Below are 16,070 nucleotides of genomic sequence, written 5' to 3'. Positions count from 1 at the left end.
CAAGCAAGAGTTGCGGATGATCGGACACATCTCCCATCTCGAGGGACCATACCATATCCTACAATAAATACGTTTGTTCTTGGTATATCATCTCGGCGGTCTGGCTTTTGCCGTCAATGACTTCGGTCGAGGACCGGACGATGTAGAACAACGTAGAGAAAACAAGCACGTCATGCATTGATATATGATCATGTGCAACTCCCATACATACTCTTGAAGGATCCTCTTCCTAGTTCCCTCCTCAAGATCGGCTCGTTCTTTTTTCAGATCTCATGCTTCGAATCATCACACATGCGGTGTTTTTCTCCTGTTTTACTTTCTAAATCAAAGCGCTAAGGCAATTGCTTGGCCTAGAGGTCTATAGACCGATCCGGGTCGAGACTCGGACCAAAGGCCCAGCCCCCTGCTGTCACGTCACCATCCGACCTTTTTGCTTCGGCTATGTCACTGTGTCGGTTCTTCAAGTGGCGCACTGTGTTTGAAGGCCTCGGTTATATGCACGGCCGCCCCAGGACCCAGAGCGCCGGGATCCGGGATCTGGGTGCTGCGGGGTACGTTTCCCGCTTCTCTTCTCCGCTCCGGCTCCGCCGGCGGAAACCAATAGTATCTCACGCATAGTAAGAGCAGCGGCGTGTAATTTTTTTTCTTGATGCATTCCAGTCTTCTATGGCCCAAGTGTGAAATCCCTCCGCCCCCGCCCAGCTACTTTGTCTCAGCCAATGCTATGTGTTAGTTCTCCTGCTGCGAGAAGTGTCTCACTATCATACACGAGATACAAAGCCTGAAACTCACCAAGCCGACTTGTCGAGCCTGGCAGAGCTGCGGTGCCGTGTCCCTACTAGACTACTGTCGGGGCTGGCGACCAGCTGCCGTGCTAGCGGGTCCAAGAGGCTTGTTTCCGTATGGCGTCACGTCGATGCCCAGCTCTTCGGCCTTGATGCGAAGGGCCAGCCGGGCCGAGTGGAACCTACTGAACGCGAACTGGTGGAACATTGCATACAGGCCCTTCTGAGGCAGCGGGCAGTAGTTGATGATGGACTCGCCCTCGGGCCCGATGAAGAAGGCGTTGCCCTTCTCCCACCGCTCGTTGCACTTCCTGGCCATGTCGTCGCCCATCAGCGCCTGGATGGCGCTCTTGGAGTTCATGTAGCCCGTGGCGAAGACGACGACGTCGGCCTGCTGGCTGGTGCCGTCCTTGTAGACTACCCCGTCCTTGGTGAAGTGGTCAATCTCGGAATGCTTGAGCGCAATCGTTTTGTCGGCTATGAGCTTGCAGCATCCAGTGTCCCAGTAGAAGCCGCCTTGATCGAACATGAACATGGAGTAAGCACCGCCGCCGTGGTATCCGTCGTGAAGGCGGTACCCTACATCTCGGAGAGACTGTAAGAGCTCAGCATCGAGCTCGCGAGCCTTTCTCTGCCCCCGGGGGAGCAGCTCGTACTCGACGGGAAACGGCTGCTTGAGGTAATTGGACTGATCCATAAGGTCAGCCGCAAGCCCACCACGGCGGTTCGTGTTCTCGCGAGGCTTAAAGAGGGTCCGGACACTCCTGTCAACAGACATGACATGTGTTGCGCTCCGCTGGATCATAGTCACTTCGCAGCCGTTCTCTATCAGCTCATACGAGATGTCATGTCCCGACGTTGCGGCGCCCACCACAATGCACTTCTTGCCCTTCCAATCAGGCCCTGTATGGTGACGCGACGAATGGACAATTAACCCTCCGTTCTGCTCAAATTCAGTCATGCCTGGGACCTCTGGCACGTTGGGCAGGGTTCCTGATATGCCCGTCGCGATCATGATATGTTTCGGGTGAAGCACATGCTTGCTGCCGTCCCCTCGCGTGACAGAGATGGTCCATTTTCCTTCCTTCTCGTCGTAAACTGCGCCTTTACCATCAATATGGGTCTTGGTCCAGATATTAAGATCCATGATTTCAGCGTATAGCTGTAAGAATTTCGATAGCTGTTGCGCTGGCAAGAATACTGGGAACCAATGTGGAAACGGCACGCATGGCAAGTGATTTGTGAACGTCGGCCCGTGCAGAGAGAGTGAGCCATAACGGCTGCCCCAGCTGTAGCCTGCGCAATCTTCTTTCTCGATGACTAGATGCGGTATGCCTAGGACTTTGAAGCGAGCGGCCAAAGTGAGGCCGGTGTGACCGGCTCCAACAATGACAACGGTGGGCTGGAACCCATCCCTGCCCTCGCGCTCGTCTTCTCTCAGCTCTTGGTAGTTGCGAGCTTTGCCCAGGGGGTCATGGATCTTTGCCTTCTGGTACCGGATTTTGTCGCCATTCTCAGCATCCCACCCCTCAACGGTCTCGATGGCAGTACCAATAGTATATAGCTTCCACGAATTGACATCGGCCAGCTCGCTAGCCGATCCTGATTTCGCTGTAAACGGGCTGAGTCGGGCAGCACCAATTCCGGTACCATGTGCAAAGTCAAACTCGAAGTGGAAGAGCACGAATGAGAGATCGTCACCCAAGGTCTCCAGAGATGAGGGTATATGGGGACTGGCTCGGATGTTCTTGATCCCTGTCTTTGAGAGACGCTCTGTAAGCATTGGACGGATGTTCTCATGGCCAGCCAGTGCCCTTATATCCCAGGTGAGCAGCTCGACGTCTTTCCAGTAGCCGTGTTCATAGATATGACCGAGGATGGAGTCCACATCTTGCGCCTCCACTGCTTTTGCAAATGATGGGAGGAACTGGTCTACAAGCTTGTTGACATCAACAGATGCGTAGTCTGGGGTGAACCCTAGCTGGTCGTTGGTGGGAAGTTTCGGTCGTGGGATTACGCCATAGTAAGCTAGGGTCTCTGACAAAGGCACACCAGCCCATCCAATCTGGCTGTCAGCATTGCGCGGGCGGATGGCTTCATCGCTCCAATCATCAATCGTAACTCGAGTCATCGTGATGGATGTTTATCGTATAGCACAGGCCTGAGGCGACAGTACTAACAAAGGAAGTCACAAGCGCCAGATCCGGAGGGAATGGCTTGTTGTAGTCTTGGGATGTTCAATGCTTGCAAGCTACCTTATAGTATTTTGGACATTCGATGCGGCTCTCGTAGCTCTAGAAACAACTTGTACCTCGTTTCATCGACGGGAGTCAAGCTGTAGTGCCGTGATGCAAATTCGCGGTTGCCTCGGCCCGAGCGCTGAATTCGCCCATCATACGTCTCTCAGACGGCCCCTCGCCCAAGGCGTAGGCATATTCGGTCAATCGTGGCCAACCCAGTCTATCCCAAGGTAGTCAAAATCACTTCTTTTCCTTGACTTACATGTACGCAGGATCAATCGGGAAGAAACAGCAACATGTGGTATAATAATTTGTATATCGCGAAGAAGACACAAACTTAGCAGGTTGAGGACGGTTTATTTAGAACTCTTGCCAATAGCTTTAATATCATACAATACTGGGTACTGAGCAATCGTGGGCTCCTGTTCATGTCTTTTGCGGAAGTATTCCTTGAAGTCTTCAACCTTTGTTCCACTATAGAGCACTATTTATTCTACAATTTGCCCGGGAATCAATACCCGTTGTCGTGGACGGAGAGAGCGGGAGTGCCGCCAAGAAAACAATGACACCATATCTCATTCTAAACCCTACGTTGACAAGATCTATACTCATGGATATCACCGGAAGATCAGGTTGAAATATTTGAAACTTCTGTCTTTCGCGGCACAAGGGTCACGAAGAGGTCCGGCTTCTCCCAGAGCAAGTACAACTTATTTCGCTCCGTCCATCCCTCACTCCTCGGGTCCAGCTTCAAATCAAAGTTCCAGACAAGTCTTGCTAGGATAAGGCGCATCTCCGCGTAGGCAAGGCTGCAGAAAGTAGATCAGCATCGAATCTGTAACAATAATTCAAGGCTCGGTCCAGCCATCACTTACTTCTTGCCAATACAGTTACGAGGCCCATACGAAAATGGCTGAAATGCAGCCCTCTTGTCGCCGTCGAACCGTGGATCACCGAGGAACGTTTCTGGGATGAACAACTCTGGGTCTTTGAAGTGCTCTGGGCTGCGGCTCATTGCCCATTGCCAGATACTGAGCATAGTCTTCGTCGCGTCAGTCACAGCGAGCTGCATATGGCTTTTCTGAATTTTTGACTTACGTTGGGAGGAACATAGTCTCCGTGAATGGTGCCCCCTTCCTTGTCCGTGATACGAGGCACAGCCGGAGGGACGGCTGGGAACACACGAAGAGCCTCATCGATGACGGCCGTCAAGTAAGTCAATTTCTGAACGCTCAGAAGGGTAATTTCATCCTCGGAACTAAAGCCAGTCCTCACCTCCTCGTTGAACTTGGCCAGGACATCTGGATGAGTGCAGAGGAGGTACGTTATCGCAGAAAGGCTAGTTGCAGTTGTTTCAGAACCAGCAAGAACTAAATTTTGCGTGTTATGAAGGATTTCCATTTCCGTCATTTGCTGTTGTGAAGTAGTATTAGCATATGTGATTTGCAGAATACTTCTACCACAAATATTGTGAACATACACCTTTCTCTTTTGCAATTGCCATTGAGTCCACGAAATCGTTTCTTTGGATGCCTAGAGCTAGACGCTTGTCGATGGCGTTTTTCGACAGCTGAAAGTGCTCGATATATTGATCTTGCTTCTCTTTAGTCATGAGAAGCTTGACAAGCAGCTTGTAACCCGGGAACTTCCGAATGGTAGTAAGAAAAGCTACGCCCTGCAGTTGCTCGAATATGATATCGATCCAGAAGTGGTGTCTAGTATTTTCCAGACAGCCAAACGGTTCGCCGAATGAAAGATCGCCAATGATATCAAACGTTGTCCAGTTATACCATGTTACCATGTTCTGAGACTCGCCCGTCTCGGCAGCTGTTTTAAGCTTTGTCATGAGCATTGAAATACTGCTTTGGATTAGAGGCTGTTGTGCCACCATAGCTTGGTTAGAAAAGCCATGCGCGAGGATGCGTCGGTGTCGGCCATGATTCTCACGTGTGGCGCCTATCATAGTATGTCTGTGGTCTTCCCAGAAGTCCGGATCTTTACTGAACTCCGCTTGGCCTTTCTTGCGGTGACCCATAATCTCATCCCATGCTTCAGGGTAGCAGAACGAGAGCTCAGTAGGGCAAATCCGGACTACAGGTCCGTACTTCGCATGTAGTGCAGCAATCTTGAGGTGCCCTTCTCCCGACAAATATGCTCTAGAGTATGGTATGCGAGTGGCGGCCCAGAGCTTAGGGCCCGGGTACTTTCGTAACGGGTGGAAGAATACATTGTAGACGATTTTGAACGCGACACAGGTAATGATCTGACGTCAACAATCAACTAATTGCCATCGATCTGGCGGTTGCGAAGCAGCGGGCTGTTGATTGAGGGCTTACCAAAAGACATATGACTGTAATTAAGCCAATCGGTTTGCGGATATTAGCGATTAGCAACTTTAAGATTGACGAAGTGGCACCCGGATTTGACACAGACGACATAGTGACGTAGAAGATGCAATATGCGCGTCCTGGGAGGATGAGATGCAATAGCGGCAGTAGTATCGGCCAGAACCTCAAGAACACGGAGATGATAATGTTTTAGGTGTTGGCCGTTTATAGGAGGAACAAGATACCGTAGTAGCCAATCGTAAAAGTAGTATTTACATTCGAGAATTACTGTGAGCCCCCGTAGGTGGCTTATGTTGTATCGGGCAGTGCCTCGGGTACTCTCGCCGTTGATGAGTGCCAGCGCGGACCATTAATTTGTCCTCTCCCCGCACGTTCCGGAGTGGGGGTGGGTTTGAGTGGTACAATCTAGGCTGGGGACCTCATGGTATCAGGTTTGAGGCAGGTAATGAAGGAAGGCTGGCCCCAGATAAACGTCGAGTCGCCCTTCGTGACCGGCCGGGTAGACTCTGGTTTTGATCGAACATTACATCCACGGAGCGCTTTAGCATAATGGAAAGATGATTCAAAACAGCGTTGGGTCTTTGCAACATGTAGATATCCGCGAACCACTTGGCTTCGTTTGATCTGACGTTGAAATTCTTAGAAGCCGGTACCGATTTCCAAGTCATGTCAGATCACCTCGGCTTTAGGGGGCCAATCAAAACATCTAAAAATACAAACAAGATACCCGAATATCAAGAAATTCCAGTTTCTCTGACATTGTACAGTGTGTGGAGAGTGAGGTTAGAGATCAGATAGTTTGATTGAGTGAATGGAATAACCATTTGTGAATTCCAGAATGTCTCTTTGTTGAAAAGACACCCCAAACTTTATGCTCGTAGATAGGGACATATTCGTCTGCCGAGCAAAATTGCGAACATGACAAGTCACCGGTCCATGCAACAGGGCGGCTAGAAACAAAATAAACCCTTTCGTCTTTACTTATATAACATTAGCCTTCTGGTGTTTACTAGGTAATATTGTTAGACTACTTGGGGGCTTGGAGGACGATGTTTCCGTGAGCCATATTGCTCAAAACGAGTGGTCCAAACACATAGACAGGCTAGGAATACCGTATGTCATACATGTACCTAGGTTAACATAGGAAGCGTGTTTCTGGGCCCTCCCACTCGTCAGAGCCTCATGATGTAGCTCGGTACTACTTGAGTTGTTCTGGAAACCATCCTCTTGTGGCACAGAACGTACCACAGCCTGTCGTCCAGATCTATACGTAGAATTTCTAAGCGAAAAAACCACCATCGACTCGGAATAGTTCGCCTGTGGAGTGAGTGCTCTCCGGGCCCAACAGCCACGTTATCATGAAAGCAACCTCCTCGGGCGTACCATATTTCTTCAGCACATTAGGAGCGGGAGGGGGGTTGTCCCCGACCACACTATGCATGAGAGGGCCGTAGGTGCCTCCCGGAGCAACAGCGTTCACTCTGATCTGGCGTGACCCGTAGTCGTGCGCGGCACATTTTGTGAGCCCAAGGACGGCGTGCTTCGATGTTGTATAGGCAGCACAACCGGGTCCTCCCGCCGACCCATTATTCGATGAGATGTTGACAATACTGCCACCATCCTTGATATTCCTAAGCTCGGCACGGAGAGAGTACATCATTCCTAGGTTGGACTCGTGAGATTTGAAAAGTCATACCAAAAACATAGACAGGATCATCGGAACATAGTGAACGTCTGAGACATACCATTCACATTGACACCCATTACAAGATTCCAGTCGTCGTCATCTTGCTCGCCGACCGGCTGTTGCCCGTAATATTTGCCAATGGTCCCAGCGGCGTTGACGGCACCATCGAGCTTCCCGAACTTCTGCACAGCGGCATCGATCCAGTCATTCACCTTCTTAGGATCCCGAATATCAACTGTAGCAGTATGGATGGGCCAGCCCTTATCCTTGAAGTCCCGCTCAACCTGGGCAAGAGTCGTTGGATTGGCATCCGCGATGGATACACTTGCACCTCTGCTTGCAAGAAGCGTTGCGGTGGCCAAGCCGATCCCCTGGCCTCCGCCAGTAATGGCAATGACCTTGTTTGCGAATGACATTGCTGCGGTTATTGCAGGGGAGCAACGACTGAAATAGAAAATCGAACAGAAATAAATTGAGATGAGATTAATTCATTATAACGGCATCATGTAGGATCAAGTAGCTATATGAGGAGCGCAAAATCGCAATGTGGCTAACAACAAGAAGGAAAGCCGAGGTCATGTCTAGGCTGGAATTGGAGGAGGTAGATACTCAAAGAGGAAAGAGGGGTTGCTGAAGGACTCCACGGGATCGCTCTTCTACAATTGGACACCGTTTGTGGCTGTCTTCGGGGTCGGCAGAGGCATGTCAATGATTTCGGTTCGTGTCTTAATGGGCAATAAGCGAGCTCTAAATGTATCGATCGTGAGTTGTAGCGAGTATCTTGAAGCAATTCAGAAAAGCCGACGAGAGGCTGTGTTTGTCGCATAGTATATAAACACAACCTGCATGTGCCGTTGCCTGGAACATTGGAGGTCATGGCCATAGATACAGGAGATGATGCGTGCTCTTCTTGGTGCAGTTATTTCGATCGACTTCAGAACCTTCATAGTCTGCCTTTACTAGCATGTTGCGATAATCTCACTACACCTTCTTGCATACATGTGGCAACCAGTATGCCTCGATGGTCCCAAATACGTTGCAGCACGACTCCCCTCTCATCCCCAGCCCATGGGCTCTCCATCTCTGCCAATAACCACTCGTCGGCGCGAAGCTGTCGCGGATTATGAAAAAAGATGGTATGATTCAAGGTTACCATCATGTCAACGCGTACGTTATTCTTCGGCGCGTCCCTATTATCGTCCATCTCTTCGTGGGCAAGCGCCTCGAAATATCTTTCTAGAGCTTCCCCATCGGCTGCAGAGGCGAGGTAGGGATGCGGAGATGACAGATTTGAAAAGCGAGAAGCGTTATGGACGCGGAAGACAGTCCCAATAAAGTAATTGTCGCTCATATATGCCAGTGCTGCAACATGCGCTCGGTGCATCTTGTCCTTCTCATCGTGCTGCGACAGCAAGCCATTCCCGCTGCCTCTTGGTACACCGAGTATTGTCGCTGGATTGGGGGGTTCCGATGGTCTTATTGCCGTCCCCGTCACTGGATCTCGTCGGCGAGCTCTAACCCACTGCCGAAGTCTCCGTTCACTGGCGTTGCCTTTGTTTTCGACGGGCACGCGCACGCAGTCACACGGCTGGCCTTTCCCTGCCTGGCCGGCGGCGGATTGCTGGATATCGTCGAGCTTGTCTCCAGGAGACTGCTCACCCCGGGGCATAGGCGTGCTGTGATCGAGTATATTCTGAACATGTGGTCGACAACGGCCAAAAGTGGCAGTCGCTAAAAGGACAATTCCGTCGCGCTGCTTCGCATGCACGAGCCGGGTTGCAAAGCTCTTGCTGTCACGGGGCCGGTATACGTTATATGTCATGGGCAGGTCGACCTTTGCGGCAGTGAGGAAATGACAATGGATACTGTGTACAACGAAGTCGACGGGCACGGTCTCGTAGGCAGCTAGCAGTGTCTGGGCAATGAGCTGCCCGCCATATGCTCCGCGAGCCCATGGCGGACACTGCAGAGGCTCGTTGGTGCCGAACACATCTGCATCTTGTGTCGTGCCGGTCAATCGGGATAGTGAGAGTAGACGCTCGACCAGCAAAGGTTCATCTCGCGCTGGCTGAGCAGCAGCCTGCGCGTTTGAGGAGTTACTGTTTACCATGAGGGTGGAAGAGCTTAGTTATTTGCTGAGAACGAGTAACAAGGAGCTTGATCAATGAGCAATTCAAATCTAGTTGCCGGAAACTAAAAGTCTAGGGAGATGCATTACGTCTCCGCTTTTATATACCATTTATGCCGACGCTTCCCGACAAACTCGGTCAAGTAAGTCTCTATCGATGCCCTCATTCCCTACAACATGTCACACTAGCCTCAACGGTAGAGATCTCCTACCAATGACAACCAGGACAATTCTCTCACATGCTTTATTATTGAGGCATGATGTTGAATTTCTGGTCTCCTGCGGACTACATAGCTATTAAATTTATAGATGAGCCTGAGCAACAAGCTTTTCTGTGGTACCGCCCAAAGCAAAGTCGTTCCTGTTCCTTCTACTCCTGACTTTGTCGGCGTCATCATTGGTGATGCCACGCGCCTCCACGGCTGGATTATACCCCAGCCATGAAGTCCTCGAAATCTCGTCATTGCTTACCTTGGAGTTCGCCTTACCATCAGCTCGTTTATACACATTGATAACAACGGCGCCTCCGAGACCGAGGTTGTGCTGCAGCGCTACATTGGCCCCATCGACGAGTCGATTGTTGGCCCATCCACGCAGCTGCCAGCTCAGCTCAGCACACTGCGCCAGGCCAGTCGCGCCAATAGGATGACCTTTGGAGATGAGACCCCCGGAGGGATTCACAACCATCTTGCCCCCATATGTGATGTCGCCCCTTCGAACCATTTCATGAGCTTTGCCAGGCTCGCAGAATTCTAGTGCATCCAAGAGCACCAGCTCGTTCGTCGAGAAGCAGTCGTGCAGCTCGCATACCTTAATTTCACCCGGCTTGACTCCCGCCTCTCTCAATGCAGCCCGAGCCGCCTTTTGCGTCATATCATAGCCAACAAGCTCGATAGCGCTCGTCCCGAAGGCCTTCGGGGAGTCAGTCGAGAATGCTTGTCCGGCCATCAGGATGGCCTGGCTCTTGAGATGCGGTCGGGCATCTAAGAACCTCTGCGAGACAATGACTGCAGCAGCAGAGCCATCACTGGTCGGGCTACACTGTAGCTTGGTCAACGGATGGTAGATAGTGGGTGACTCCTCGACTTCTTTCAACGTGTATTTCTGTCGAAACTGAGCATAAGGATTGCGCTGGGAGTGCTCATGCGAGATGCGACCAATTTCAGCAAAGTCTGATGCTTTTGCTCCGTACCTGTGAGAAAACATATGATCAGCATCCAAAGCTATTCACAGGAAGTGCAGTAATCTTGGAGATGGGAGCTTATTTACCTCTCCATATACTCTCTACCCGCGTTACCAAAGTACTGCGCGGTCAATGGAGAATTCTTATCGACACCGCAAAGGTCTCCCATCTTGGCTGCAAAGCGCCCGCTGGAACTAGGCCGATCATCCCAGACACTTTTGAGACTTCCAGGCTTCATCTTCTCGAACCCAACAACAAGAACACAGTCGACAGCGCCGCTCCGCACGAGGTTACGGGCCAGGTATAACCCGACCGAGCCGGTGGCGCAGGCATTGGAGGTGTTGATGATGGGGATGGTAGACATGCCGAATTGATAGAAGACGCGCTGACCCGATGTCGAATCACCATATGCGAAACACGCAACACCATGCTGGACATCATCATAATTGATTTGAGCATCCAACATGGCCTTGATACCAGCCTCGTAGCCCATTTCCGGATACTCACGCAAGCCACGAGGCTTGATGAACTTGGTCATGCCCACGCCCAGCACGTAGGCTGAACTTCCAGAGCCTGAAGTCGCCATGGTGACAAATTCTCAAGAGCAAATTTACAGATGACAAGAAAAGTGCTGTCCAAAAGAAATGAGCTTGAGACGAGCAATCAGTATAGTGTTGTCGTCGTTTAAAGACTGCAAGTCAGGAAAACGCGCGGCTGATGTGCCATTCGTTATGGTACACGCCAGACTCAATTGTTGATTACTAGCCGGAATTACCGCCACACTGACGTGGGTTATATGCTACGACCGAGGTCCTTGGGGAGTAAGGGCCTGTCTCCTGCAGTCACTGATGTCCCCATATTTACATTATAACACGGATCTTTTGGCAAATGTAGTAATCCCCGGTGGCTCGGGGGGCTAACATTTGAAAGGCTCGTCGTCATCGTCTCCAATTCTAATCCTCAACCCTTTGAAATTTGCAAGACGCCATTGGGGATTGCTATGGAATTGTAATAGATAGGTGGTCTGAAATCTCATTGGACCTCGGTTTCTTCATCTGAGGCCACATTTCAAGTACAGACAAACGTCCAAAGTAACTTCCCGCTTTATGGTCATCAAATAGCGGCGTTTAGAATCATACCGCCTCATAATTCAATGATATTAAGGACAAACCTTTTTAATCATACATCAAATGATTTTTCTTTGCTTTGAGTTATCACGAGGTAGTTTGGTTGAGTTGTTGGTCGACGTGCCGTGTCCGAGGGCCGAGGGTTGTCTACAAAAGCTTGCCCCACTCATATTGTAAAGGCGTGTGCCCAAAAAAAGGTTCCAGCATCGTGACCATTCAACCTTAGAGACATCACAAGATTAGAACTATCGTCATACTGAAACGAGGACAAGAAGTGAAGACGGTCTCGGTCTGCTTCTCGTTCTAGACTGCGGGGAGTGGGAGTCCGAAGATCTTGATTGAGTGCATCGGACACTGATGCATAACATGAAACGGATGTACTGAAGCGTGGATTTGATGCAGCTTTCTCTTCAACTTACCTCAAGTCCAATAATTCTAGAAGCGAATAGATATCTTAGAAGTGGGAGAACGGTGCACAATATAGCTATCTCAAGTTGCACGATGCATCTCTTTACGCACATGGATTGAGTGGCAAACCGAGCCAAGCAAAAGTGCACTCTTCGATGCCTCAGTCAATCGATCTGACGACAACCCCTCATGTCACGTTTACCAAGGACAATTCCCGATGGAATCTTCCGTGAATCAAAAAGCTGGGTATGAGACTTGACAGGGGTTCGTCTGTTATTCCCATGAGGTCGAGGCAAACCTTGCCAGCCAGCAAGTAATATTGACCTCGGATAACACAACTTCCCAAACTAGCCTCAATTTTTGAACACTAGTGAATTGAAGCTCATCCCGCATGCCGCACTCACGTCTCTATAATCATTGTGTTTACGAAGTCATCGCTGAAGGTTTGATATTACCTCTTGGCGCAACTCGACCTATCACGACAGGATCACAAACTGCTGCATCAATCGCCTCGTGTAACAAACCGATTGCTTTCCACCATGTTGATGGGGTCGAAGTTCCCCGACATTGAATGTAAGCCCAGTCCGTTGCGAGCCCATGGGAGAGTGTGCTTGATCCGGCAAAAACGTTCTCAGTTCGGCACAATTGTTCTATTCACCAGCTCACTCTCGTCCAGATCCGACGGATTTGACCATCTGGGAATGGGCATTCGAAGATGCGAAATTCTCGCAGCTACATAATGTGCCGCGTAACCAAATCAGCGGCTACACTAATGCTGCGACTTCGGAAAGGCTCGACTTCTTCCAGGTGAAGGAGCACGCGACACACCTATCTACCGCATTGGTCAGGAAATTTGGGCTCAAGGAGCAAGAGACAGTAACCTTGCTTAGCCACAGTTCAATATGGTATCCGGTAGCCATGTTTGCTGTTCTCAGAGCAGGTACGTTTTCTAAGACCCGATATATCCCACTGATGTTGGCAAGAAGCTGACTTGAGAGTGACCCAGGTGGAAGAGTCAACGGCGCTTCTCCGGCGTATGGTGAGGCTGAAATGACAAGTTCTCTGAAGACGGCAAAAACCAAGTTTATTATGACAGTGTCCAGCTGTTTCAAGGTTGCCTCTGCAGCTGCGAAGGCAGCTGGGATCCCTAGCGAGCGCATCATTCTGCTAGAAGGAGAGATTGAGGGGTTCACGACGTTAAAAGAGCTCTTGGAGACCGGCCGGAATTATGGGACAAGCGGACAGACTCCCTTGTTCCGCGTACCCCGGGGGAAAACCAATGACATCTGCGGCTTCCTGACATTCAGTAGCGGGACAACTGGTCTGCCTAAAGCTGTAAGCACTGCCTTATCATGCTAAGCCATTCTATCCCTCAACGTCGCATGCTGTGATTGTTGCGTCCTAACTCTATTATAACGAACAACAGGTTATGCTATCACACAAGAATGTGATTGCCCAGTGTATCCAGCTCAGGGATGTGGCGTTGGCCGAGAAAAAGCGCCAATTGGCTTGTCTGCCTCTATTTCACAGTAAGCAGCAATCCGTGATTAACAACCGACGCTGGGTCTCGCGTATGTCAAGGTGATCGAGCACGCACTAATCCATTAATCGCCAGTTAGCGGGCTCGTTCGTTTCCTCATGTGGCCTATCGCGAGCAACGATGAATGTGTGATGCTTCCGCATTTCACCATGGAAGCATTCCTTGACGCTATCGTCAAATATCAAATTAGTGATCTCACTCTGGTGCCGTCAATTGTTATACGACTCATTCGGGACCCGATTGTTGACAGATACGATCTCTCGTCTGTGAAACGCATCGCGTGCGGTGCGGCACCACTCGGGCTCGAGGTTCTTGAGCTGCTGAGGAAGAAGATGCCCTGGACGGGATTTAGGCAAAGCTACGGGATGACGGAATCATGCTGCTGCCTCTCAACGCACCCACCTGAGTATTATGATTACAAATATGGCAGCAATGGAGGACTTCTTCTGGGCTCGACCACCGTCAAGGTTGTCGACGTTATCACAGGTAAGGAGCTGGGAGTAAACGAAACAGGCGAGATCCTTGCCAAAGGTCCACAAATCGCGATGGGTTACCTCGCCAACCCAAGGGAGACGGCAGAGACATTCGGTGCAGATGGCTTTCTACATACCGGAGATGTTGGGAAAATCGACGGCCAGGGTTTCATTCATATAGTCGACCGAATCAAGGAGATGATCAAGGTCAAGGGCCAGCAGGTGGCGCCAGCGGATCTGGAACATCTTTTGGTAGGCCACCCGAGCGTCGCCGATTCTGCCGTAATTGGGGTACCCGACGAGTATAGCGCCGAGCGACCGAAGGCATATATCGTGCTTAAGTCTGGTGTAAAGCCTAGCGACGGTCTCGGCAAGGAATTGATGGATTATATCAAAGAGAGACGGGTCCGATACAAGTGGGTGAAGGAGATCGAGTTCATATCTGAGATACCCAGAAATCCTAGCGGCAAGATTCTACGAAGGGTGCTCAAAGCAAGCAATGGCCCGACAGGACATGTTGTCAAGGATGTTTCGGTTCGAGCAAAGATATAAAACCCGCTGCCACATATCTAGTCATAATTACAGAGAATCACCTATCCATCAATTCTTGCATTGCACCTAGTTTGGAACTGTCCGAAAAATTGGCAGTATAAGCATATGCGCAACAATCTCACTTCAGCATCAAAAGAGCTACGTAAAACAGAAATAGTCGTCAGAGGGTACCACAAATATGCCCTAATAGACATCTGTCCGCGTAGAATCAGTACCATCGCAAGATTTTAGCGGAGTGGCGCAATTGTGTGCATATGTCCCATGTTCCCGAGGTAGCCAGACGCCTCGGTAACATCTCGCCGAACGACGAAAACTACGGTCCATTTGTGTTAGTTCCTTATCATCGTTTCGAAATTCCCGGCTGACAACGTGAATTTATCTATGTCACCACGTGGTATAAGCGTAATTTATATTATTTTTCTAAACCTTACAACGATCTGACAATCAAGATGTCCTTCGCCGGAGAAACTGCATACATCACGGGTGAGCTGAACTCGCTTGAGTAACCTTTCGCGAGTATATTACGGGCGATTAACTGTAATTCTAGGCGGTGCTAGTGGTATTGCCCGTTCTCTGGCTACCGATCTTGTTGGTAAAGGGTGAGGATGAATACGCCATGCGCCCGATGAGTCGGCCCTAAAAGAAACACTGCTGACGCTGGTGAAATGCCCCGTAGCATGAAAATCTTTATCGCCGATCGTAACCTCGAGGGTGCTGAGCAAGTTGCCAAGGAGCTTAATGCCGGTCTCAGTGGTCAAGCTGCCTGGCCAGTTCAGGTCGACGTGGCAGATTGGGAGTCGCAACGAAAAGGGTTCGAAGCTGCCGTGGCAAAGCTTGGTCGTATTGACTACGTCTTCCCGATTGCTGGGATTTCTGAATTGCCATGGCTCCCGAAACAGGCGTCAACCGAGTTCGCTGGGTTCCAGAAGCCCAACTTGGCAGTATTTGAAGTCAATGCCTATGGGCCACTATACACGTCAGCTCTGGCAATCCAGCATTTCCGACGCCAAGAACCCAACAAGTATGGCTTTCGGGGCAAGAGTACGTTCTACACTGTCTTGAAACCTGATTCGCAAAGCGCATAGTATGCCGGGTAAAGCTGACATGCTTTCATCCACATAGTCGTCATAGTATCCTCAGCATGCGGTTTCTACTACATCCCGACGTTACCAATTTACACGGCTGCAAAGCAGTAAGTTCACTTATAAATGGATTCTGCAAAGTAAACTGATCAGTTTCAACCAGCGGCATCGTCGGATTCACTCGTGCCTTCGGCAGTTACTTGCCCCGGGAATCAATTACACTCAACACACTGTGTCCTACCCTTGTCGAGACCGGTATCTCAACTGGGACTTTCTATGACCAAGCTAGAGAAAAAGGTCTGCTGATCACCTTGGGATCTCTGACAAAGGCTTTTGAGCATCTCATGGGAAAGAGTGATGTCTCTGGCCAGGCAATCGAGATTCTGCCTGGGAATGAAGGGTTCAGAGTTAAGGAGATCCCCGAGTTCACAAACAATATAGCCATGGAGAGTATAAAGATGGCCACAGATCCAGAGCATAGGGCATGGAAGTTGCATGCACCTGTAAACGCGTAGGC

The 16,070-nt window shown here is 50.2% G+C and overlaps 5 protein-coding genes across 5 annotated transcripts; 2 read left to right on the top strand and 3 right to left on the bottom strand.

Moving 5' to 3' along the window:
- Positions 1 to 843: 843 nt before the first annotated feature.
- UCRPA7_6082 (putative dimethylaniline monooxygenase protein) lies at positions 844 to 2,916 on the bottom strand (the record flags this gene model as incomplete). The annotated part of the gene is made up of 1 exon (XM_007918623.1): positions 844 to 2,916. One exon carries the CDS (start codon positions 2,914 to 2,916, stop codon positions 844 to 846), a length of 2,073 nt encoding a protein of 690 aa, XP_007916814.1.
- Positions 2,917 to 6,652: 3,736 nt separating this feature from the next.
- UCRPA7_6080 (putative 3-oxoacyl- protein) lies at positions 6,653 to 7,476 on the bottom strand (the record flags this gene model as incomplete). Its single annotated transcript, XM_007918622.1, has 2 exons — positions 6,653 to 7,035; positions 7,119 to 7,476. The coding sequence occupies 2 exons, from the start codon at positions 7,474 to 7,476 to the stop codon at positions 6,653 to 6,655; spliced, it is 741 nt and encodes a 246-aa protein (XP_007916813.1).
- Positions 7,477 to 9,491: 2,015 nt separating this feature from the next.
- On the bottom strand, positions 9,492 to 10,957 carry UCRPA7_6079 (putative nonspecific lipid-transfer mitochondrial precursor protein; the record flags this gene model as incomplete). The annotated part of the gene is made up of 3 exons (XM_007918621.1): positions 9,492 to 9,610; positions 9,677 to 10,380; positions 10,470 to 10,957. 3 exons carry the CDS (start codon positions 10,955 to 10,957, stop codon positions 9,492 to 9,494), a joined length of 1,311 nt encoding a protein of 436 aa, XP_007916812.1.
- A 2,854-nt stretch (positions 10,958 to 13,811) lies between these two features.
- Positions 13,812 to 14,471, top strand: UCRPA7_6078 (putative 4-coumarate- ligase protein; the record flags this gene model as incomplete). Its single annotated transcript, XM_007918620.1, has 1 exon — positions 13,812 to 14,471. The coding sequence occupies one exon, from the start codon at positions 13,812 to 13,814 to the stop codon at positions 14,469 to 14,471; it is 660 nt and encodes a 219-aa protein (XP_007916811.1).
- Positions 14,472 to 14,920: 449 nt separating this feature from the next.
- UCRPA7_6077 (putative short chain dehydrogenase protein) lies at positions 14,921 to 16,068 on the top strand (the record flags this gene model as incomplete). Its single annotated transcript, XM_007918619.1, has 5 exons — positions 14,921 to 14,954; positions 15,019 to 15,070; positions 15,148 to 15,512; positions 15,594 to 15,663; positions 15,717 to 16,068. The coding sequence occupies 5 exons, from the start codon at positions 14,921 to 14,923 to the stop codon at positions 16,066 to 16,068; spliced, it is 873 nt and encodes a 290-aa protein (XP_007916810.1).
- Between the last annotated feature and the right edge of the window lie 2 nt (positions 16,069 to 16,070).

Source organism: Phaeoacremonium minimum (genome assembly GCF_000392275.1).
Source record: "Phaeoacremonium minimum UCRPA7 unplaced genomic scaffold PA7_03_scaffold_450, whole genome shotgun sequence".
Classification (NCBI taxonomy): Eukaryota; Fungi; Ascomycota; class Sordariomycetes; order Togniniales; family Togniniaceae; genus Phaeoacremonium; species Phaeoacremonium minimum.
Note: the sequence above shows the minus strand (reverse complement) of the source record. Positions and strands in the feature narration are given on the sequence as shown.